The sequence below is a fragment of the Pristis pectinata genome, chromosome 12 (assembly GCF_009764475.1).
Source record: "Pristis pectinata isolate sPriPec2 chromosome 12, sPriPec2.1.pri, whole genome shotgun sequence".
Classification (NCBI taxonomy): domain Eukaryota; kingdom Metazoa; phylum Chordata; class Chondrichthyes; order Rhinopristiformes; family Pristidae; genus Pristis; species Pristis pectinata.
In genome coordinates, this window is record NC_067416.1 from 20116858 (window position 1) to 20143356 (window position 26499).

Sequence of the window (26499 nt, forward strand, 5' to 3'; positions counted from 1 at the left end):
TAAACTGTCCAGCATGTATTGCTGAGTATGGAGAAATTTCTGAAGAGAAAAGCTGACCAGAAACTGGAAGATTCTGATGATGAAGGGGATAAGGGTGACAGAAAGAGAAAACAACGCAAGTACGATCCAGAATACATTTCATATGGCTTCATCGCAGTGGGGACAAATGCGGACCAACCTCTGTGTTGTGTGTTTGCAAACACTGTCCCAATGATGCAATGAAACCAGCGAAATTGAAGCGCCATTTAACAACAGTACATCCAGATATTGCCAGTAAGCCTAAGGAATATTTTGAGCAGCAAAAGGAGCTGTACCTCAAGCAAAAATGCAAAATGACAGCCTGCGCCACTGTAAATGAGAAGGCTCTTCGCGCATCACATTTGGTAGCATTATGAACAGCACGTTCCAGAAAGCCTCTCACAATTGGAGAAGAGCTTATACTGCCTGCAGCAGTAGATATGTGCGAAGTTGTACTGGGAAAAGAATCCAGTCAAAAACTGAAAGCCATTCCACTGTTTGATAACACAGTAAGCAGAAGAATTGGCAATATGGCAGAAGATATACAGAGCCAGCTGATAGCACATCTTCAGCAAGTCAGATTTGCGATTCAGCTTGATGAAAGTGCTGATGTTGCCAGTGCTGCGCAGTTGTTGGTTTATGTTCGATATTGCTGGGAAGGAGAGGCTTTGGAAGACTCTGTTTTGCAAGGCGCTCCCAGGGCGTACAACTGGTGAAGAACTTTTCCATATGCTTGACACTTTTTTGTACAATCGGCATTGGCGTGGACACAGTGTATTGGAGTATGCACGGATGGTGCTGCCGCAATGACAGGACGGAAGTTAAGTCTCGTTGCACGAGTGGAAGAAGTAGCTCCACATGTAGCAGCAACCCACTGCATGATTCACCGTCAGGCTTTGGCTGCAAAGGATATAGATGAAAATCTTGCGGATGTGTTTTCCACGTGCATTAAAATCGTTAACTTTATCAAAGCCAGGCCGCTCATTGTTTGTTTGAAAAGATATGCCATGAAATGGAAGCCGAGCATAAGCATTTATTGTTACATACAGAAGTCAGATGGCTGTCACGAGGCTGCATTGTGCAGTGTGTATATGAATTGTGAGATGAACTGCTCATTTTTCTAAATGAGCATAACGGATCATTGGCACAGTTCTTGACAAATGAGACATAGGTTGCCAGATTAGCTTATCTTGCAGATATTTTCAACATTTTGAACAGCTTAAATCTATCATTGCAAGGACCTAGCTCAAATGTTCTGAAAATGCATGACATAATCAATGCATTCCAGAAAAAACTCCGTATCTGGAAGGAAAGATGCAAGCAAGGCGTCTATGATATGTTTCCGTTGCTGGCTGACTTTCTGACAGTGAACGAGACTAAGACAGAGGCCATTGCGAGCACCGTTTTGAACCATATTCAACAGTTGTCACATTATCTCCATGAGTATTTCGGCGACAATGACACGAGCATGTTTGATTGAATTCGAAATCAGTTTGAATGCATGCTTACTGATTTAACTGGACGTGAACAAGAAGAATTGGTTGAACTGTCATCTGACAGGACTTTGCTCTTGCAGTTGAACCGAACATCACTGTTGTCATTCTGGATAGCATGTTCCCAGGAGTATCCACTACTGTCCAGCAAAGCCGTCAATGTTCTATTACCATTTGCAACCACTTACTTGTGCGAAATAGCATTTTCTGCAGTCACTGCCATGAAAACCAAATACAGATAAAAACTGAATATTGAGGATGACATACGCATATGTTTGTTGCACATACCACCACGTTTGGACAAACTCTGCAGTGCAAAACAGGCATAACCTTCACGTTGAACTGAACACTGAAAGACACCGCTGGTAATTATCGGTGATTGAAATAGTCACTATTTCAATAGGGCCTACGTGCAGTAATTGAAGTGTTGTATGCATGAATTATCGATTGATTTTGTGGGCTTTGGGGGTCCGCCATCTACAAGGACATGTTCTGGGAGGCTGCAGCATGAAAAAGGTTGAAAACCACTGCTCTAATCAATATGATTATATTAAAAAGTTAGTTAGTTCACTATATCGGCACAACATTGTGGGCCAAAGGACCTGTACTGTGCTGTAATGTTCTATGTTCTATTTCATTGTTCTTTTTCCTCTCTGTGCTGTCTGGCTTCTCTTTTCCTCTACATTAAAACACACAAATTAGAAATGGGAGGAAAACAGGTTGCTGCATTCTGGGTTTTGAAATTCCTTAACAAATGATTCATTTGATGTTTACATGATCACTACGAGGAAATGTATTCAAATTGTGTGGTCATATCAGGAACAAAATTGAGTACCTTCAGTTTGTTTGTCAGAATCTTACTACACACAATGTAAATGTTAAGGGATTTAAGTAAACATCTACAATGGCAACATGATCCTAAAGACTTAAGAAATTTTAATAACGTGGCTCTTGGTGTGAATTAAACTATTTGTGCAATTATAAAGAACTTCTTAATAGCCTCATCTTTGGACAGTTATCTACTATAAATCCAATTGCATTATTTCCAAATTAAGTTTTCTCTAATTCATTCACAGAATGAGGATATCATTGGCAATGCTGGCATTTATTGTTCATCTTTAATTGCTCTTGAACTGAGAAAGCCAGTTAAGGGTCAACTAATTTGGTGGGTCATAAGATACACATCAAAGGTGAGTATGGCAGATATCATTCCCTGAAGGAAATTAGTGAACCAGCTAAGGTGTCCAGTCCTGAAACAGTTACTATTACCAAGACCAACTTTAAAGTGTTGTAAAGGTGCAACAGTGCAGAAAAGTAGACTGTTTAAAGCAGGAACAAGGAGCATTAATGCATTTCATTTTTCTTCTTTAAAGAAAAAAGGTCAAGTTCTGGAGTTTGCTTCTCTGGTTAATTCTTAGGGCCTTATTATCACTGTTCAAGATTGTGGTTGGATAGATGATGAATGGATTATGGGTATGGGATGTTTTTGGCCTTTTAATAGTTGAACTATTCCATTTTAATTTGAAGTAAAAAGACTAGGGTTTAAAGTTGACATTTATAATTTACAAATGTTTTAACATCCTTAGTTTCATTCAGCATTACTTTCTCTGAACAGTTTTCCGCACCCTCTTCAATTTTAATGCTCTGCTTCGAAGGTTTTCCTTTTATCAAGGACACCACAGAAAAGGCTCATGGAGCTTGACAAAGAGTAGTCCTGTTTTTGAAAGCATAAAGATTAGAATTTATGATAGAATTGAGAGCTTCCAACAATTTTAAAAATAACACATTCTCATGAGACTGGAAAGCAACATTGACTCAGGTGTTACTTGGAGAGATGTGCAAGAGTAATAACAAGACTCTTATCTTCCTTGAAGTGATATGTTTTTTCTACCTTTCTTCACTACCTTCAGTGACCAAACCTAAATTAGCAGGTTTAAGACCATTCTATCATTTAGCTAATTGGAATTTTAATCAATTCTGCTACAATTCTGTTGGAGCTGACTACTATCAAATCACGTTTCCTTTACTGACAACAGGCAAGTTATCCTGTTAAAAAACTTAGATTCTACTCCAGAATGAGTATGGGAGGGAGAAATATCAAATGCAGGTTAACATCTCGCCTATTCAAATGCTACACAGAGGTAATACAAATTCTTCTTTGGCAGTCCCTTGGGATCAAGTATAACTTCCACTCAGGTTTTGTGGATTCTGTGGTGACTAACAAGGCCAATTTGGGAGCCAGAAATGAGATGGTTGTTGGCAGAATGGGTAGTTTGAGGTGTACTCCTTGTGCTGTTTATGCAAGGTTTCTGTATGCCCCTTCTCCACTTTTGAGCTCAACAACTTCACTCTAGCCTCCTTCCATTTTTCATCCTAACCCCCATCATTATCCTTTTTCCATTGTGCTTATCTACTTTGTTGATATTTACCTCAACTACCTCCCTGTGGTAGCTGATTTCACATTCAGAGACCAGTCTGTTTAATCTTTCCAACTAGGGCATAACTTGTATCACTATCATTCTAATTTATATCTTTTCCACTATGTTACTACTTTTAGATTTGAGATTGGAACAGTTCACACTATTCTTAATATGTTCCAATCAAAATGCTCTACAAACTAATTTTTCTTCTAATGAAAGCTCACTGATCTGAAATCTCTTTTCCATTGATGCTGTCAAAACATAAGTACTTGCAGCATTTTCCTTTAATCAATGAAGCATATTAGTATAATATTGGTTTTCCTTGCAACACTCCTTGGTCTTAACCACCAATTAAATATGCAAATTTTATTATTATTTTTCTACTTAGTCAAAATTGTTCAAGTAGTGAACGATTATGGTCCCTAGACCAGTCTTTGTAATAAATATCCAACACATCTGAAAGCATAAAAGACCCAAGAACAGCACTGCATACACCAATGAAGTAGAAATCCTCCCCAAGGGTGTTATAATCACAGATGCCTGTTGCTTTGCTCGGTGCAGGATAACTTGGGCAAAGAACAAAAACATTTCTGGAATAAACAAAATAACAGGGATCTAATTTTTTTAAAATCAAAATTAATTAAAATTCAACTAGACAAGTTGCTCTTTTTTCAGTGTAAAACTGTAAAGTCCTTTGGATGTGTTGGAAAAGGTGACAACTTCCAAGATTCAATCGTCATCTAGTGACTAGAAATTAATCCTTGACAAAAACATGATAACAATAAAAACCTAGGGTACCTGCAAAAATAATCACAAAATCAAGAGCAAAAGTACTTAAAAATAATGAGTAATATTTAATTACATAAAGACCATCTTCATAATACTTAAGATTTAAAAATTTCAATGTTTTATAAATATATAAAAACTGATTCCAAAACAAGACTTCATAATGTTATTGATGGAACTTTAAATATTTGCTGTAATCATCATTACTGAAACCCAGGAGACACTTCTAAAATCTTTATATCTTAATTTTAGCATGAACAACATTAGAAACACTGCAATTGGGCTTAACAACCACAAGCTGGATAGTGGGAAGTTGGTTGGAAATATCCAATGCATGCTACTTCAGGGACATACACAGGAAAGCATGTACACGGACAAGATCTCTATTGATTAGAATATTCCCTCCATCCTGCTAGTGCTGTCTGGTTTTGAATGAGCAACCTGAAGAATCATACCACACCATGTGCCAACAGCTTTAGGGAAAAATAGGCTAGAGAAAATACAAATCCTGTTCCAGGTCTCTCATACTTTTGTCCATTTGCATTTTTTTTTACATGTGATATTTTCCAGTTTCATGTTTTACTGACAACTCAGGGCAGAAAAGGTGGACCAAGCAATGGAATTAGAACACTGGCAGCATAGAAAATGCAAGATGAGGAAAAACTCACTGGTATGTATTTTTAGATTTTAAAATATAATGTAATTTGGCTATTAGTTATACAGGATAAAGCTTTTCTTTCAAAAAAAAATTAATTCTGATTAATTTTTAAATGCTTTATTAATACAAATGACATTAAATTTGCTTGTGCTGACCTCTGGCAAAATGACAAGCGAAGTCATATTGGTTTTTACATTTGCATCCACATATGTTACATTGAAATGGGTTCTCATAACCATGGCACCCCATATGAATGGTGTAAAGGATATTGTCTGCAAAATACATATCACAGTGTTGGCAATGATGCAAAAGCTGGGGATCCTGGACTTGAATTGGAGGAGTAGGGGTGCTAGGTTGGCTGTTCGTCATGCAGGGTGAGCTCATGTGAGCACTGCGCTCACTACTCGGACCTGCTACAGGACTGAAGTTTCTCTGATGCACTGGATGCCTATCAGGGCTAGCATTGGATGAGCTCTGTGCCACACTGGAAACCACAGTGGTAACTGTTGGTGCTATAGACTGTTGTATCACATATGGTTTTTCATCCCTGCAGGTTGCCACATCTGAAGATGCTGGCGCTTGGTCATCATTTGCAAGGCTGGAAAGCTGGCCAGCTAAGGCAGATAGCTGGTTTAATGGATTATCAACCATGTCCTGTACATCCCTTGAGATTCCACTAGTCTGTGCCTTTCCCAGACCCTCATAAGTTTCAGCTGATATGTTATGAGAAAACTCATCAAGGTAATCTGTCTTCTGCACCATCATTGGCGGAGGACTGAAATTAATCATTGGTCTTCTTCCATAACTCAGGGAGTAGCTGGACTTTTTCTGCAAGATTCCCATCATTCTTTTATTGGTTAATGACGTCCTGCGTCCTTTCAGTGGAAGAAGTTTATGTCTGCGTCTACGATGGTGAGATAAGTTACTTTGATCACTGCAACGGAATGAGCAAAGCTCACATTTGTATGGTTTTTCACCTCTATGTGAGCGCATGTGTGCTTCAAGGTGACGCTCATAAGCTGAAGCAAATGGACATAAATGGCATCTATGGGGCTTCTCACCTGTATTGGAAAGAACAAAAGAACGATATAAATTGGAGCACAGCTACGTCATTTGAACTTTTAAGCAGGCTCTTTCTGTAACAAGAACTCAACTGTTTTCCTTCAGTGCCATCTTACTGCACCATCTTTGAATCCCTTAGAATCCAAAAATCTGACTTATCAATGCTCAGACATATTGAATGAATGACTGCTGCTCTGAGATGGAGTTCCAAAGATTCACTGTCCTTTAGAACAGCAAAGGAACAGGCCCTTCGGCCCACAATGTTGTGCCAAACCAATCACATTAGTAATAAAATGCACAACTAATCCCTTCTGCCTACACAATGTCCACATCCTACCATTTCCATCACATTCGGGCACCTATCTAAGAGCTTCTTGAACACCCCTATCGTATTTGCCTCCACCACCACCGCAGGCAGCGCATTCCAGGCACCCACCACTCTATGTAAATAAAAAAAAACTTGCCCTGCACATTTCCTTTGAACTTTCCCTCTCTCACCTTAAATGTATGCCCTCTGGTATTAGACATTTCAACCCTGAGGAAAGATGCTGGCTGTCTACTTTATCTATGCTGCTCATCTTATAAACCATCAGATCTCCCCTTAGCCTCCACTGCTCCAGAGAAAATGACTCATATTTGTCCAACCTATCTTTGTAGCACATGCCCTCGAATCCAGGCAGCATCTGGGTAAACCTGCACCCTCTCCAGTGCCTCATCATCCTTCCTATAGCATAGGGTAGAAATTTTATGTCTCACTCCTAAATGGTCAACACAATCATTCAAAGATGGTGATACCTAGTTCTAGATTCCCCAGTTAAGAAACCACTGGGCCAGATCTTTTATTGACTGGAGATTGCCAGCTCCTGACCTCTGAGTCATGCTGTTTCTTCCAGCTTGGCCCAGGTGTAAAGTTCCACTGGGAGTGTGGGTGGACTCCCAGCATGTTAGCATGGCAGAGCACAACCGAACTGTCTCAAGGAAGGCAATCTGCTACAATCTCAGAACACCAACTGACAGTTTCACCCTTGCTCACTAGCTGTCAAAACTGACTTATTAAATGTTTATGAATGTCTTTGACATTCAAGCATTCAAAAACTTGGACCTTTCAAAAACTGGCACAAGCTCATCAGGCTTGTGGAAGTTTACACTGCACCATTGAGGAGTCCACCAGTAGAGAGCAGGAGCAGCTGGTGGTAGGTCAGAAGATGCTACCACAAGCTTAGGCCCACACAAGCAATGAAAATCAGGACTTGAATGGAGGGAGAAACATGCTAAGTCCCAGCATTAATGACAGCATTGGTCAAAAGGTCCAGCCCTTGCTCTCAATATCTATCCTACTAAACCATTAAGACTTAATTGTTCCATTAAGATTGCTCTTTAAAAAAAAATCCAGAAAATGCAAGGCCAATTTAATCCATCTCTTCAGGAAGGAGGCCAATTGAACTTGTGTTGCACTATAAGGCAAAAATATTTTCAAGATCAGGAGTTTAAATCTATCCATCATGCTTTAGCTACGAACCCTATATGATACAGGAAGACCTCTTTACTACTTCTCTTTTGTAGTAAAGAATAACATGCCATTTACTGTCCCAAACACAAACTCTATCTGTACATTGACTGATTAATGTACAAAGATACTTGGGTCCCTCCTGAATATCAACATTTTGCAATTTTGCCATTTTACAGTAGTTTATCTATTGAGGTAGATAACTTCACCTTTCCACATGCTGCTGCAGCTGCCACATTCCTGTCTACATCGTTTTGTATGTTGCATCCCTCCCATAACTCATAGTCCCACCTCGCTTTGAATCAGAGCAAACTTGGATGCATCATACTTCGACTCCTCATCCAGCATTGATGTAGATAGCAAGTTATCCAGGACCGAGCAGCAATTCTTGTGGTACCTCAATGATTAATCTATCAACTTGAAAGTGATGAGTTTATTGTCAGTCTTTTTCCTGCCCATTAAATAGTCTTCAATATTACAGATATATCCCAGAAGCCATCAAGGATCATTGACCTCAAACATCAGCTGTTCCTCATCAGATACAGCCTGACCTGAATATTTCCAACACAGTTTCCATTTCAGGTTCCTCACATCTGCAGTTAGATTTTTCTTCTCTATTATACAGTCTGTTAGCAACCTTACAACAAGAATTTGCCAAAGAGTATTCCTTTAAATAAATAGACCATTAAATAAATAAACCGCCCAGTCATAATTTAAGTGCCTGGAGGATTCTAGATTTTTTCCCTATTCCAATCTCAGGCTGATGTTACAGTGTTCTCCCTCCTCCTTTCTTGATCAAATTATCACTGCAGCCAGTTCTTAAAATCCTAGAAGACTATCCACCACATCCAGGATATAACAGCATTTAGTCCCATTGCCTTCTTTTTAAGTCCTGTTAATACAAGAGCCCCATTCTCCCTTAGTTCTCCGCTATTTTCAGAAAATATTTTGTGTATTTTTACCATGAAGACAGATACAAAATATTCAACATTGTGTCACTTCATATTTCCTTTTTATGATTTCTTTGGTCTATTTTATCATTGCCACGAAAGTGTTCAAAATGTCTTTTTGTTTCATTAGTTTAATCTCATTCCATTTTCCTTCTATGAAATTCTTGATCATCTTTTGCTGAATTATAAAATTTTTCCAATTAGGCTTTCTACTCCTTCCCTTTTTAATCTAAATCTATCTTTAACTTAAAAAGAAAATCCTGGAAATATACAGCAGGTCAGGCAGTATCGGTAAAGTCAAAAAACAGAGTTTTAACATTATTTATTATTGCAAAATTTCATTTAGCTGGTCTATATGACAAATATATAGTCCATATCCTAATTTATACTCTGCCTTTATACTCTTCTATCATAATTATACTTTTAAGTTTACTCTTAACTTTTTTTCTTTCATTGTGCATTTCAAAGTCAAATACAGGTGACTGCTGCATTATAGGGGGTTGCATTTCCTAGAAAACTGTCTATATTGCAATCCCTCATAACATGAAGCTGTGCCATCTGCACATGCATCGAGAAATGAGAGTTGAAGTGTTTACTCATTTACTTTTCTTTCATATAGATTTCTTAAGTGAATTTTTATTCCATATCCCAGATTTTTGGTAGTGATTTGTGGATTTCGCAAGGGCAAATTTCCATTACCCAAACTGCTGTAATATGGGGATTGGACTTGAGAGGTTGCGTTGACTAGGAATTTATTCCCTGGAACATAGGAGATTGAGGGGGGACCTGATAGAGGTATACAAGATCATGAGGGGCATAGACAGGGTGAAAGCACATAGTCTTTTTTTCCCCCAGGGAAGGGTTGCTAAAAACAAGAGGGCATAGGTTTAAGATCAGAGGCGAGAGAATTTAAAGGGACATAGGGACAGCTTCTTCATGCAAAGAGTGGTGCATATTTGGAATGACCTGCCAGAAATGGTGGTTGAAGCAGGCACATTAGCAACATTTAAAAGCCTTCTAGATAAATACATGGATAGGAGAGGTTTAGAAGGCTATGGGCCAAACGTGAGCAAATGGGACTAGCTCACTGGGCAACAGAGTTCGCATGGGCTGAAGAGTCTGTTTCCTTGCTGTATGACTATTATGCTCTCTAAATGGTTCAATGAATGAGAAAAGTAGACTCAAAGTTTCCAGGATTGATCCCTGGCCTCTGCTGAGTTGGTTTATTTTGCTGGGGCAGCACAAGTGAATATTCTGTTGCTGGGTTGGGAAAAGAAAGTGGCAACCATTAATTATCACTAGTTTTCCTTCATGACCCCTGTTGTAAAGGGTCAGGTTTATGGCTATATATAGTCTGTTGGTTAGCATGAGTCAACTTAGCTCAATAAAAATAGAAGATATTCAATTCCAGAATCAGAATCACTATGTTCGGGAAAGGGGAATGAAACAGGGAAAAATGCAAAAATGGGAATTAATCTCAGCAATTAATCAATGCAAACCATGCACTGGCAACTCTTTTAGCAAGGCTGTTTCATTCTTGGTGATCTCATCCTGTTATTCCAGATAAAAATTCACACAGGACATGGCTATTATTAAATTTGTAACTTAAATCATTTATTCTGGTCATGGAGCTATGATTTTTAATCACAAGGAATCGCTGCAATTTTCACATAATTGAACAGGAAATAAAATGGTGTCTATCAACAGCAACATTAAGTGCACGTTTCACACTAAGCATCCAATTGCAGAGTTTTGGATAAAAATAAGTTCTTATTTTATGCTTTTTGTTTTAGTGCCTTGGATTAATTGGTACTACTTCTGCATCCAGTCCAACTAATTATCAATTATTCACATGTATAACAAAGCGTGAACTATACTTAAAGTATGATACTGATCCCTTTAGAGAATGTGTTCTTCCCATCACTATGATCATGAATAATTTCATTCCTCTTCGTTCAGAAGCCAGATTTTCCATACAATTGCAGAAATTATGAGAGAAGACTACCATAGCAATAATAGAAAGCCAAATGCACTCAATAGAAACTATTTGCAAATGTCTTTCATTTTATAGAGAAGCACTGTTAAATTAGTCGTGATATTTTAGGAAAACAGTTTTACAAGTGGGTGCCACCCTATTTCTTGTCCAAGTCTGCTGCCATGCCACCTTGTCGGATGTAATAATACAAATTGCACCTTAAACTTACTGAAAGTTGGTCAGCTAACAGCATAATGAACAATGAACTACCACACTGTTAATTAAAATATCCAAAAGCAATTTCCTACTCCCACTCATTATTAAAGCTCCATTAGCCAAATAAAGTAAACATTTTCATGCATGAAGAGGCTCACCAGCATCCCAAACATGTAATCTATTCCTACTATTGCAAAACCAAGATAAGAAATTCATAAGCTTGCGTTCTCAGACTGTGAAATAAATTCCAGATGACAGCAAAAAAACATAACATTCTAAGGCACATGAAGTTAATCCATGAGTATATACTACAAAATATCCTACTACTCTCGTGCCTAAGAATTGGTAACATTATTAAAAGCTCTATGTGGTACTGGAGCTTAGTGCTTTAGCATCTTTTCATCTCCAAAAACAGATAGCATCCCACTTTGAATGAGCTAACTGAAATGGTGATAAGGGAAGGGAACTTATGCCAGTGTCTTGCCAGTTATTAGAAGGCACTAACCTATTCTGCACTTGTCAGATTTTCATTCAGATGCAAATAAATTTTAATGTCATATGTAATATTAACATTCACACAATGTATATTTTGTGGTGTAAACCAAACACAAAATTACTTTTAATAGAACATAGTACAGAAACAGGTCCTTCGGCCCACAATGCTGTGCCAAACCAATTACATTAGTAACAAAATGTCCAACCAAACTAATCCCTTCTGTCTACACAATGTCCATATCCTACCATTTCCCTCATATTCATGTGTCTATCATATTTGCCTCCACCACCACCCCAGGCAGCGCATTCCAGGCACCCACCACTATTTGTGTAAAAAAATACTTGCCCCGCACATCTTCTTTGATCTTACCCCCTATCACCTTAAATGCATGCCTTCTGGTATTAGATACTGGCTGTCTATCTATGCCTCTCATAATCTTATAAAACTCTATCAGATCTTCCCTCAACCTCCACTGTTCCAGAGAGTACAACCCAAGTTTGTCCAACCTATCCTCATAGCACATGCCCTCTAATCCAGGCAGCATCTTGGTAAACCTCTTCTGCACTCTCTCCAAAGCCTCAACATCCTTTTAATGGGGTGACCAGAACTGAAGACAATACTCTAGATGTGGCCTAACTACAGTTTTATATAGCTGCAGCATAACTTCCTGACTCTTGAACTCAATACCTCAACTAATGAAGGCAAGCATGCCATATGCCTTCTTTATTGCCCTATCAAGCTGTGCAGCCACCTTCAGGGAGCTATGAACTTGGACCCCAAGATCCCTCTGCTCATCAACACTGTTAGGGGGTCTTGCCATTAACAGTACACTGTCTCTTCACATTTGATCTCCCAAGGTGCAACAATTCACATTTGGCCAGGTTAAACTCCATCTGCCCAGGTTAAACTCCATCTGCCATTTCTCTGCCCATATCTGCAGCTCATCTATATTCTGTTGTATCCTTTGCCTGTCTTCTACGCTATCCACAACACCACCAATTTTCATATCATCTGCAAACTTACTAACCTATTCATGTACATTTTCATCCAGGTCACTTATATACATCACAAACAGCAGAGATCCCAGTACAGATCCCTGAGGAACACCACAAGTCACAGACCTCCAGTTAGAATAAATCCCATCGACCACTACCCTCTGTCTTCTACAGGCAAGCCAGTTCTGAATCCAAATGGCCAATTCACCGTGGATCCCATGCATCTTAATCTTCCGGGTGACCCTCCCATAAGGAACCTTGTCAAACGCCTTATAAATCTATGCAGACAACATCTACAGCTCTACCTTCATCAATCACCCTCATCACGTCATCAAAAAACTCAAGTTAGTAAGGCACAACTTGCCCTTCACAAAGCCATGCTGACGGTCCCTAATTAGGCTGTGGTTTTCCAAATCCTAATAAATCCTATCCCTGAATCCTCTCCAGTAACTTCTGTACCACTGACGTGAGACTCACCGGTCTATAGTTACCAGGATTATCCCTGTTTCCCTTCTTGAATAATGGAACAACATGAGCTACTCGCCAGTCCTCCAGGACCTCACCTGTGGCTAGAGAGGGCACAAAGATATTGGTCAAGGGCCCAACAATCTCATCTCTTGCCTCTCTCAATAACCTGGGGTGTATCCCATCAGGCCCTGGGGACTTGGCCACCTTAATACTCTTCAAGAGACCCAACACTACCTCCTTTATCTCGAAATGCCCTAGCATATTAGCATGCTCCACACTGGTCTCCTGATCCTCCATGACCTTCTCCTTGGTAAATACTGATGCAAACTACTCATTAAGGACCTCACCCACATCCTCCACTTCCAAGCACGTTCCCTCCTTTATCCTTGAGTGGTCCTACCCTCTCCCTAATTATCCTCTTGCTCTTGATGTATATATAGAATGCATTGGGATTCTCTTGCCAAGGACTTTTCGTGGCCCCTCCTGGCTTTCCTAATTCCCTTCTTGGTTCCTTTCTGGCTTCTTTATGATCCCTAAGTGCTCTGTTTCATCCTAGCTTTCTATGCTCTACATACTTTTCCTTTTTCTTTTTGACTAAATACACCACCTCTCTCGACATCCAAGGTTCTCTTACCTTGTCATCCTTGTCCTTCCTTCTTACTGGAACATACCTGTCCTGTACTCTGTGCAGTTGGTCTTTAAACACCCTCCACATGTCAGATGTGGACTTGCCCAAAAACAGTTGTTCCCAATTAATTCTCCCTAGTTCCTGCCTAATGCTCTCAATTTGCCCTGCTCCAATTTAATACTCTCCTTCAAGGTCCATACTCATCCTTATATATAGCTATCTTAAATCTTAAATATTGTTGATTTCACAGAAAACAATTGAGTTATCATGAACGCTTCTATTAAACTTCAACTAGTTAGGGTGGAGTTTGGCTTTAAAATCTTTAACATTGTTTGAATGCTTTGTTTTCATGGTAAAATATTAAGGGATATCACCTGTGAAGGAATACTAAATTCAATAAGATTAAAGAAAATGCAGGCTGGTTTATGCCTTTATATCAAATTGATTTTGGGAAACTCACTATTTCATCCAACTAGTACTCTGATGGGCTCAAACATTACAACCCAGTAGCTGTAAATTGTATAAGCTAATTCACCGTACAGTAATTTACCTGTGTGCATTCTGGTGTGCTCCATTAGTCGTGCTATTCCTTTGCTTGCATAGCTACAAAACTGACACTTCAACTTTCCATCAGCTGTTCTTTCTGGCCCTTCTCCTATCATCCCAGAGCCATCATCAAGGGAAACTTCAACAGAAGCATGATGGATTCCATTTTGATGATTTTCTGTTCCAGCTGCCAATAAAAATACAAATAAGTTGTAAAGTTGTTTCATATAATTACAGACTTTAAGAAACTAACCACTGTATTGCTGGACCATAACTTCCCCACTCCCACACGTTGCTGAATTTTGCAAAAACTATAGCCTTGTCTTTTACTGATCCACCAAAATCAACCAAGTGTTTTGGTGCAATTTTGGTTTTGTGCAATCAAAGGACCTTCTGCAAGTGGATCAGATCAAGGTCTCACCCATGAAATAGTTGAATACTGATTGGCAAAGCCATGTCCCATATTTTGACAGTTGTGAAAGACTAAATTCTTTTGAATGTCAGAAATGTACAAAAATTATTTAAAAGTTAAAAATTCAAGTAAAATTTGGATCAATTAAACATATGTGGCGGCCCACACACGCGGGACTCAAACCACCATCAGGAGCCGCGGGCGCACGCGTGGAAGCGCGTTTTGAACTACCCGTTTGGGGCGGACCTTCCGGGAACGTTCTGACATCACGTCCGCCCCGCGGGTCGCGTGGGTAGAGAGTTTTGGCGCGCTTTGTTGGTTGGAGTAAAGATTCTGAGTTCAGCACTCTGCCTCCGTATCATTCTTCCGTAGCGCGTCACGTTTGGCTACATTTTGGTGACCCCGACATTCCAGACGGCATCTGGAACAGACAACTCAGCGACCAGCCATGAGTTCAAGCGACTCGCACAGCGTGGTCTCTCTGAAGCTCCCGACTTTCTGGGCCACTCAGCCCCATGTTTGGTTTGAGCAGGCTGAGGCCCAGTTCCACATCAGAGACATTACAGCCGACGCCATGCGGTACTGCTACGTGGTCAGTGCGCTCGACCAGGACACGGCAGGCCGGATCATCGACTTCCTACACCAGCCACCAACGGAGGACAGGTACACTAAGGTTAAGGCACTCCTGATCCGTACCTTTGGACTCTCCTGCTGCGAGCAAGCCGCACGGCTCCTGCACATGGACGGTCTGGGCGACCGCACGCCATCCGAGCTCATATGCTGGCGCTCATGGATGGCTATAAGTCGTGCCTGTTACTTGAGCAGTTGTTGCTTGAGCAAATGCCAGAGGACATTCACCTCCTCCTCGCGAGTGAGGATTTCAGCGACCCACACAGGGTCGCGGCTAAAGCTGACATCCTTCGGCAGAGCAAGCAACGTGAAGCAGCCTCCATCGGCCTAGTCACAACTGCGCGGCCCAAAGCCCAGGCCCTGCAATCGAAGCCGCCGAGACCCACAGGGGAGAAGGACGAAGCTTCGGAACAATGGTGTTTCTATCACCAAAGATGGGGTTCAGGCACGCGCTGCTGCCATCCACCTTGTGCCTTCCCGGGAAACGCCGGGGCCAGCCGTCACTAATGGCTACGACGGCTGGCCACCGAGACAGCCTCCTGTACCCCTGGGACTGACACTCCAGGCAGCGCTTCCTGGTAGACACTGGGGCCGAAGTCAGCGCACCCCCCCCCCCCCCCCCGAACATGGACACTCGTAACGCGGTCCCAGGCCCCAAGCTCACCGCCGCAAACGGCACCAGTATTTGAAGGTATGGCTCGCGAACCATCCCACTGCATTTCGGGTCCAGCCGTTTCACTTGGACTTTCACGTTGGCAGCAATGTCACAGCCACTACTAGGGGCAGATTTCCTACGGGCCAACTGCCTCCTGTTTGACCTGAAAGGCCGGCATTTGGTCTGCGCCGAGACATTCCAGACTTTCCAGCTCAGAGAAGCCAAGCTACCGGCCCTCTACCTGGATTCCGTGACCCTCTCGGGTAACGAATTCGCCAGGGTGTTGGCGGAATTCCCTCCATAGTCACCCCGCAGTTCTCCACGGCTGACCCCAAGCACGTCGTGCAGCATCACATCCCCACGCAAGGACCGTCACTGCACGCCCCAGCTCGCAGGCTCCCAACCGACAAGCTCCACCTCGCCAAAGAGGAGTTCCGTAAGATGGAAGAGATGGGAATCGTACGCCACTCAGACAGCCCGTGGGCATCCCCGCTGCACATGGTGCCCAAGTCCGCAGGTGGGTGGAGGCCCTGCGGAGACTACAGAAGGCTCAACGACGCCACAATCGCCGACAGATACCTGGTGCCCCACATCCAGGATTTCACAGCAAACCTGCATGGAGCAACCATCTTCTCGAAGATCGACCTGGTCCGAGGATACCATCAGATCCCAGTGCACCCCGATGATGTGCCCAAGACAACCCTCATCACCCCGTTTGGCTTGTTCGAATTCCTGAGGATGCCTTTCGGTCTCAAGAATGCAGCCCAAACTTTCCAAAGGCTCATGGACTTGGTGGGACACGGCGGGACACGGCCTGGATTTCGTTTTCATTTACTTGGACGATATCCTGGTGGCCAGCAGTTCACGCCAAGAACACGTGGCACATTTGCGCAAGCTCTGCCAACACCTAAGCGACCACGGATTGGCAATCAATCCGGTGAAGTGCCAGTTCAGGCTGACGGAGATCGACTTCTTGGACCACAGGGTTAACTGGCATGGTGCAGTTCTCCTACCAGACAAGGTCCAGGCCATCCGCCAGTTCCGCAAGCCCAGCACGGTCAAGGGCTTGCAGGAGTTCGTAGGGATGGTCAACTTTTATCATTGGTTCGTGTCGGCGGCGGCACGCATCATGAGACCCTTGTTCAGTCTGATGGCCGGCAAAGCCAAAGAGGTGGTATGGGACGCGGAGTCCATCGAGGCGTTCGAGCAGGCCAAGGAGGCACTGGCAAAGGAAACCCTCCTAGTACACCCGAGAGTTGATGTACCCACGGCACTCACAGTCGACGCTTCCGACACGGCTGTCGGCGGAGTCCTGGAGCAGCTCATCGAGGGCCAGTGGCAACCACTCGCTTTCTTCAGCCGGCACCTACGGCCACCAGAGGTGAAGTACAGCGCTTTCGACAGAGAGTTGCTAGCGCTCTACCTGGCTGTCTGGCATTTCTGGTATTTCCTCGAGGGAAGGGAGTTCACTGTCTATACGGACCACAAGCCCCTCACCTTCGCACTGGCCAAGATATCGGACCCATGGTCAGCTCGGCAGCAGAGGCACCTGTCTTTTATTTCAGATTTCACCACGGACGTCCACCACATCGCGGGGAAGAACAATGTCGTCGCCGACACACTGTCTCGCCCCTGCCTCCACTCAGCAGGCATATCGTCCTCAGGAATAGACTACGCAGCACTGGCGGAAGCACAACAGTCGGACGCCGAGATCCCGGCTTACCACACCACCGTTTTGGGACTCCAGTTGGAGGAGGTCCCCATCGGCCCGGCAGCGGATCGACTCCTGTGCAGTGTGTCTACCGGCAGACCCCGACCCGTGGTACCAGCAGCATGGAGGCGCCGGGTGTTCGACGTGCTGCACGACCTGGCCCACCCATCCATCAGGCGTCCATCAAGCTCGTAGCGGACAGATTCATCTGGCACGATTTGCGCAAGCAGGTTGGACACTGGGCCAGGACCTGCGTATACTGCCAGACCGCCAAAGTCCAGTGGCACGTGAAGGCTCCCCTCCAGCAGTTCCAACCGATGCGCAGGAGGTTCCAACACATCCACGTGGACATTGTCGGCCGCCTGCCAGTCTCCCAAGGTGCCAGGTATATCTTTACGATGGTAAACAGGTTCACCAGATGGCCGGAAGCCTTACCACTTGCAGACACGTCCACTGAGTCCTGCGCCAGGACACTCATTGCAAACTGGATCGCCAGGTTTGGCCTCCCTATGGACATCACCTCCGACAGGGGAGCGCAGTTCACGTCTGGTTTGCGGACAGCATCGGCGCAGCTCCTGGGCACCCAGCTGCATCACACCACAGTGTACCATCCCCAGTCCAACGGTTTGGTTGAGCAGTTCCACCGGCATCTCAAGTTGCCCTTGATGGCACGCCTCAGGGGCCCCAACTGGACAGACGAGCTCCCTGGGTTTTACTGGGCATCTGCACAGTCCCCAAGGAAGACCTGGGCACCTCCTCGGCGGAATTGGTCTACGGCGCTCCCCTGACGGTCCCGGGAGAGTTCGTACCAGGGGCCCGAGGTCCGGAACAAACTCCAGTTGAGGTGATAACGAGGCTGCAGGACAAGGTAGGGACCCTGGCACCGGTCCCAACCTCCAGGCATGGTCCCACGCCAGCCTTCACCCCTAAAGACCTCCGGGACTGTGAGTATGTTTTTATTTGCAGGGGCATGCACAAGTCACCTCTACAGCGGCCATATGAAGGACCCTTCAAAGTGATCCGGCGCAATGGATCTACATGTGTCGTGGAGGTGGGTGGCCGGGAAGAGACTTTTACAGTGGACCGCCTCAAGCCAGCGCACCTGGACATTGAGCAGCCAGTGAGGCTACCCACACCGCGCCGTGGCCTGCCACCCAAGCAAGCCACATGGACTGGGGGCTCCACTCCCCCAATGGACGTTTCGGGGGGGGGGTGTGGTGGCCCGCACTCGCAGGACTCGAACCGCCATTGGACTGCCATGGGTGCACGCGCAGAAGCGCGTTTTGAACTACCCATTCGGGGCAGACCTTCCAGGAATGTTCTGATGTCATGTCCGCCCCGCGGGTCGTGTGGGCGCTTGGGTAGAGAGTTTTGGCACGCTTTGTTGGTTGGAGTAAAGATTCTGAGTTCAGCATTCTCTGCCTCCATGTCCTTCTTCTGTAGCGCGTCGCGTTCGGCTACACATAATTAAAAATGTAAATGACCAAATACTTACCTTTCTTCCTCAAAGCTGTCCCTCTCCATTCAGGTGAATGAGCTCCCTGGTTCTCTGTCAGTTCTAACCTGGTGCAGGTTTAATGGCAGATTACCCAATGCTAACAGCTAGAGAACTGCAGCCAGCTCATAATCCAGTAATGGCCTTTGGGCAAAGTTCAGTGTTGATATGCAGCTGGGTATCACCAGCAGTACTTGGATAGCAAATTTGGGACTTCAGCATTTGTGTGGAAGTCCCGAGCTTCCTGTCAGAAATGGGCAAGGTAAATGCTGGCAGTTTAGTGTGGAATTGTTGGCACTTCCCAACAAGTTCTCACGCAATAAACATGACTACCTGATAGATATTATATACATGTAAATACATGCACTCAAAATATATTAAAAAAACACAAAAGGAATTAATTGCAGAAAGTAATTTTTGACATTGGCAAAATCTTGGGAAATATATAATGTACATGACAAACCAAATTGAAATTCAATTACTGTAAAATGGTGAGCAGAACTACAAAACAGACAACTCCTGATAACTCTGTTAATCTAGAAAAACATCACAAGGCAATACAAAAAACTTGAATGAAAAGATTCTTAAGGAGAATCTTAAAGAAAGACAGAGAAGGACGATGTCAGGAAAAGGTAATGTGTGGAAATGGAGAGAAATTCAAACTTCTCTCATTTTTCATTTTTAGAGATGTCCTAAGTTCTTAGCAACCAATAAAGCTGTTGTACGAAATATAGGAGCTGTGCAGCACAAAAAGGCCTATTAACAGCTTTGAGATAAATGACATTAGTCATAGAGTTGTACAGCATAGAAACAGGTCCTTTGGCCCACTGTGTCTATACCAACCATCATACCTAGTCTATTATTATTACTTAAATCCCTAATGCAGCCTGACAAACTTCTAACCTTAAAGGCAGAATTACAGCCACTGACTCATGGAAAACACTATAAAGTAGCCAAGAAGATTCTTCAAAGACATGAGGTAATGTTTCAAAGAGGGAAATAAAGCCATATAAATAAATACAACTGGACAGGCAAAACTGGAACCAAGGTAGATAGAAGAGGAGGATGGTGGGGTTGACTGCATCAAAAGCTGTTGAAGAGACCAGATAGATAAAGAGACACCACATAATAATTGCTGAGAGTGACCTTTATACCTTTTTGGACTGTTATCAATTTTTTTAAAAATTTACTCATTCATGGCACTTAGGAGTCACTTGTCAGTCTAGTATTTAGTATGCATCTCAAAATGTCCCCTAACTGCATGGTTTTGCTAGGCCATTTCAGAGGGTAACAATGGCTTGGACCATATCACAGGGGTTTGGAAGACCTAACCAGGTACTTATAACAGATTTCATTCCCCTGGAAGATTTGAGGACTCCAGAGCAAACAATGCAAAAACAAGAGAAACCGTTCTAGGCAATTCTTTGGCTATAACTGGATGGATAAGAATCAGGCCAGTGCAGTTCTGATCTGGAAGCAGATCTGGTCAAATATGTAAAAGGCTTCAAACAGACCAAAGAGGATTATTTACAAATAATATCCCCTGTGGATGTTGTGATGTTAATAAGAGCTAATTCTACACTATGGCCAGAATAGAAACACGACTTAAAAAATCAAAACACAGGAGCACTGTGACAGATGGGCCTAGATTTGAGAGGCAACAACACACTCAAAGAGGTGTGCACTTCAAAGAGGTTGAAGATGGGCAGTCATTAAATCAATAAAATAATGGCATTGACTGAGTTATGAATAACCAAGAAATTCACAAAGTTACCTTCCATCAATCTTTTACTGCAACATGCTTACAGACCACATTTTTTAAAAGAAAGAAGCAACTTCCTACCACTTCTGGGTAAATGTACTGAACAAACCAGGGATGTAATGGGTCTGAATCTGTGGTGTGTTGTAATAAGTGATCAGGAGGATCTGATTAGTGTTTATTAAACCACTGTATTTTGTGGATATTGCACAGGGATAGCTTAGTACATGGCTGCAGTTAGGCAGAAAAGTTCAAAGCTCACTGTCCAATCTCACATTTGAAGAATAGTCATAAGTGAAGTATTGAAAGACTGTCAGACCTCACTGCCAACATAATAGGACAGTTTTTTGTTTACACAAGGTTACAAAAAAAAAACAATAATTCAAAGGATTACAATTTATTCCCTGCATTGCACCACTGTGAAATGAATAAAATGAAAATACTGTAATGTACAAGTCTCTTTTACAAATTACTATCAGACTACAAATTGTTCAAAGCTTTACATAGATAAGTACAAAGTGATCAAAACTCCCTCTCAGTTTAGGCTGAGATCTGAATCTTTGGGTTATGTGAAATGGCTGATATTGCATAATTGAGATGTTTCAGTGTGATATTTTCAGTATTAATGTTATAATGAATATAAATGGTAGGAACAGCATAATAATAGTTAAATCCTCTTTTAAGTTAATACCATTTATATATCTGCAAACTAAGCATTTTCTTACCAGGTTGAAGTAATTCTGGTTCCTTTTCATTGCAAACCGAACCAGAAATCATGTTTACATGCTGTGTTTGTTGAGTGAGATACTCTTGAAAATCCTTGACGAAGTCTACAGAATCATTTCTCTTTTCTCTCATATTCTTGATTTTGATTGAAGCCCTTTAATTCCTAAAGAAAAGTTACAACATTGTTTCATATTTGCAATTTATTACACAGTGAACTGCTATTTACTAACATTATTACTAAGTTAGAATATATTCAGAAAAATATTCCATTTGATCAGCTTAAGTCCAGAGTAAGTTTCTCAAATTCTTGTTCCTTTTCTGACTACTGTATGATACTGCTCTTTTCTCCACCATAATTGAGCCAAATTTTGAGAATTAAACTACAGTATATAAAGTGTGACTATATTTTTATCTGATGTGTTGCTTTTCTAACAGCAATAACACAAATGAGACAATACAATTACATCACCAGAAACAAAAGTTTTGCAAAATGAATTATATAATTTAAGAAAATGTTCTACCCCATTATACCACAATATTGGAAAAAGAAGTCCAATAATGTATAATCATAAAATGCAGTGCAGTACTGTGATTTCCTGAGAGATCAGCCTAAGAATTAGTTACATAATTCTCAATTATGAACTAACCCCATCACTGAACTCTGTTTTTATTTAGGAGTTATTTTGTTTATGAACATACAAAAGGATAAATCTGAATGATGGAATACTGCTCATACTAGTTATCAGATTTGGTTGAATGCAAATCCTTGTAATTTTGGAATGCTTTCCATGATGTAGACCTGCACTTTTGAAATACAGCAGACAATAAATCCTGGAAATGCTCAATTTCATTACTTGTGCCTGGAGAAGCATCACTGATATTCTGAGGACAAAAGTTGGCTAGCTCTTCAAGCATGTTATATCTTTCAACGAGACTACCGCTACCTACTGGTCGGAGACTTAACTCATTTTTCCTGCTTTTACCTTGTATTCCTTAATCAATTTTACAAACCAACAAAAGATACATCATCAATCTCGGATTTTAAATTTAACATTTGATATTATTAATTGTCATTTGCAAAAGAGAGTTTCAAGTTCCTATTATCCAACGTGTTTAGATGAGTTCTGAGGGATTAGACTCCACATTCTAGATTGTGCCCCCTTTTCTTAGACACCCCGTTCATCAGAAATAGTTTCTTTTTAATCTACCTATCAGTTGTTAATATCTTGGAAAACTTTGAACAAAACGTCCTTTAACCTTTAGAAGTACATAATTTTCACTTAAATCAAAATGCATAAGATACAAATATATATTCATATTGTTGTGAGCATCATCCCCATGGCTCACCCCTCTGTGATAGCTCCTTTCCTTATCTGTACATAAGCAAGCTAATTACAACTGTTTTCTTGTTCCTGGTAAATTTGTAGACAGACTACAATTAAAATTCAGGAAAGGTAACAGAATAGTTCATTCAAGCCCTTGCATTCTAATTTCCTATCATTGATCCCTAATTTGCCTAAAATCACAATTTCATTTAAAATTAAATTTTAAACTCATGCAGAGCTCTTGACAAAATTCACTTAGAAAGCTTGGCAATCCCAATTCAATCAGCAGCTTCCCTCCACAAAAAAAATTAGATGCACAACTTTAGAAATAATCAGCCAGAAAATCTGCTTCTAGTTAATGTTTAAGATTACCAAAATTGATTAATGATTTTGGTGAGCCAAAGTACTCCCAAATCATATATCTGTGGAGATAAATTTAAAACTCTGGGATCATGAAGTTTCGAATAAACTTAGATTAAAGAAACTCATGAAAATTCTCTTATCATGATCAACTATTACAGCCATCTCTGGAACATCACTTTTCTGTTCATTGCTTCATCTTCTGTAGGCACAGGGCCAAATTACACTTAAGTTGACAGCATGTAGAATATCACTCCACCATTTATCAACTACACATCCATCATTACGTTCGGTCTATTTGTCTGACTTTGTGGATGAACCAAGATTTTCTCAAGTGAAGCACTGGAAACCTCAATGACTTTTCATGTACTAGAAGTATTCTTACTGTCCACTACTATTACCTTAATTATTCAAACTCGGCCATTGTATAGTCCAGATCTGCTCCAACTCTGAACTCATTTAGTATCCATCAAAACAATTCCTCTAAAGTTAGAGCACATGGAGATGGAATATACTGACATGAATTCAGAATTGGTTATTGGACAGAGAGAAAAAAGAGTGGGAACATAAAGATCTTTAATGCTTGAGCCCCAGCTATTCACAATCTATATCCACAATTAGGCCAAAGGCGTGAAATGTAATATTGCCAAATTTGCTAACGATACAAAACTATGGGGAATTATGAGTAGGGGATGGAAGGAGGATGTAAGGATACCAACAAGTTGAATGAGTGGCCAGGAACATAGCAGATGCAATATCATACAGAAAAATGTGAAGTTTTGAACTTTGATGCACAAAATAAAAAAAGAGTAATTTCAAATTGTGACAGATTAGGTCACGTTGATGTTCTAAGGGACCTTGGTGTTCTTGTACAGAGGTCACCAAAAGCAGGTAAAAAGGCAGGCAGTTAGTATGTTGGCCTTTACTATGAACGAATTTGAGTACAGGAGTAAAGATGTCATCCTGGTGACATTACACTTGAAGTATTGTGTACAATTTCAGTATTTTTTATTTATATGTATATATATATAAAACTATGCTTGCAATAGAGGAAGTGCAGCAAAGTTCACTCTACTAGTTCAAAGGACGCCAGGTTTGCCAAACGAGGATAGATCAAGTAGACTAGGCCTGTATTCACTAAAATTTAGAAGAATGAAAGAATAACCCACTGAAACTAGTAAAATTCATCAGAGCTCTATAGGCTGGATGCAGGGAGAATCTCTCTCCTGGCTAAGGAGTCCAGAACCAGGAATTATGGTCTTAAAGTAGGAGGCAGAATTGAAATGAGAAATTTCTTCATGCAGGGAAAGGCGAATCTTTGGAATTCTCTTCCCCAGAAGACTGTGGAAGTTCAATCGTTGACTTCATTCAAAACAAAGATTAATAGCTTTCTGAATATTAAGAGAATCAAGGAGCATATGGGAATCGTGTAGGAAAATGGGATTGAGGTAGAAGGTTAACCACAATCTTGAATGATAGAGCAGGCTTGAAGACCCACATGGCCTTCTCTTGTTCCTATTTCTTATGCACTTCTGCCCTTATTTCACCCCCATAGTTTCTAAAATTCTTACACTATTGACTTTTCCAAAATCATCCTTCCCAACCATTGTAAACCCAACCATTTCTCCATGGACTCAATCAGCTTGTTTTATAAATGCTAGCACAGGCTCACTAACCTATGCTTGCTGCCTCCTTAGCCTTCAGCTCTGCAAATCCAGCTGCAGTACATACTCCCAGTTTTCAGATCTCAAGAGCGTTTCTCAGTACCATACTCCCACTTGATTCTTTTCTTAATTCATCAGTCTATTCCCTTTCCATTAATTATATTTATATTCTTGACAAAAATGATAATGCATCTTCACAGACGTTGCCCAGTCTGCTATTTTCAGATTCCCAGCATCTGGTTTTACCTTTGCAGTATTTTCTTAACTACAAATATTTGATTTCAAAAGGACAAATCAGGGACTTTAACATTTTAAAATGCATTAACCTCTAGTCATCCATTAATTTATCAGTGTGTTTCCTTTGACAATTCATATATTTTTTATTTGCATCTTTTAAGATTTTTTAAATACAAGTAATTAATACGTCTTTGCTGTTCTCAGTCTCCAATGTGAATCTTCAATTGTCAGAACCTTTGGCATGTAAAGGGGTGCAGGACAGAATGTGTTCCTGAGCAATTTCCCATTTAAATGTTTCCTCTAAAAAAATTATTTATATGAAACCAATGATCAATTTATATTCTTCTCCTACTCTGGCAATAGATTCAACTAATCTGCCTGTAGTTACACGGTTCCTGTTGGCTGTTTTTGAATAATGTCTGCCCACGTTAGGTGGGTCGTTGTACAGGCTTGGGGTGTTTACTGTAAAGCCTTGTATGTACAGACGTGGACTTGAACTGCTTCTGTTCATATCTCAACCTCTGGGGGACTAAGAAGGAAGACCGCCTTGGAGACCACGGCCAACAACTCACATTAGAAAAAATACAAATTTCCATTAAATACTTTTTGGCTAATTTTGTTTGCAGATTTTCTACATCCAAGTCAGTCAAACTACACTGGGCGACAGATTTTATTTTGAATAAAGACATTCCAAAACAACCCGTAGTCAGAAAGCTTTGGTTTATAATGGCTTCTCTGGCGACTCCATGAAGCCTGCCTTAACCAACGTCCCACCCTTCCCTCGCCTCCATTGGCTCAACCACAGCAAGCGCAAGGGTAGCCCCTCCTCCCATTGGCAGCCCAACACGTCACTCATCTGGCGTTACGCATCAAGTTGGAGCCCAGTGGGCCGCGTTATTTTGAAATGCAGCCGGACAAAAACCATTACAAAAAATATCATGAAAGGTTCAAGAGCAAGGCATTCGGCATCGGATAACCCATCACCGGTGGCTTCATTTGTCACCAGTTCCCCCCACCACAGACGCTTCCGACAAGTTCTGTTCTCGGCTCGAGCCCTGTCCGTTTACTTTCAAACCGGGGTCCAGGCAGGGAATGAGCGCGCAGACCAGAGCGGAGGGAGGGGGAAACTTTCACCACCTTCCCCCCAACCCCACTTCATACCTTCAGCTCTAGTTTATATTCCACTCGGCAGCCGCTTTAAACATCCAAACATGTCGGTTTCGCAGCCGTTGGGCGGCAGGGGAAAAAGGAAACCAGCGCCGGGAGACGCGGCAGTCGGCACGGACCGGTGACGATAAACCCGAGCG

The 26499-nt window shown here is 41.8% G+C and overlaps 1 protein-coding gene across 1 annotated transcript; it reads right to left on the reverse strand.

Moving 5' to 3' along the window:
* Nucleotides 1–5476: 5476 nt before the first annotated feature.
* On the reverse strand, nucleotides 5477–26495 carry LOC127576503 (zinc finger protein Pegasus-like). Its single transcript, XM_052026983.1, has 4 exons — nucleotides 26354–26495; nucleotides 21606–21769; nucleotides 14223–14405; nucleotides 5477–6436 (listed from the first exon to the last, which is right to left on the reverse strand). The coding sequence occupies exons 2-4, from the start codon at nucleotides 21736–21738 to the stop codon at nucleotides 5511–5513; spliced, it is 1242 nt and encodes a 413-aa protein (XP_051882943.1). The 5' UTR covers nucleotides 21739–21769; nucleotides 26354–26495; the 3' UTR covers nucleotides 5477–5510.
* Nucleotides 26496–26499: the final 4 nt, after the last annotated feature.

Bases quoted from the DNA above. Each gene is read 5' to 3' on its own strand.
- LOC127576503 (XM_052026983.1), bottom strand. From the start codon at position 21,738: ATGAGAGAAAAGAGAAATGATTCTGTAGACTTCGTCAAGGATTTTCAA. The intron at 14,406-21,605 runs GTAAGAAAATGC...TTTTATTGGCAG, and splicing joins ACCAGAATTACTTCAACCTG to CTGGAACAGAAAATCATCAA. The intron at 6,437-14,222 runs GTAAATTACTGT...TTTCCAATACAG, and splicing joins GCACACCAGAATGCACACAG to GTGAGAAGCCCCATAGATGC.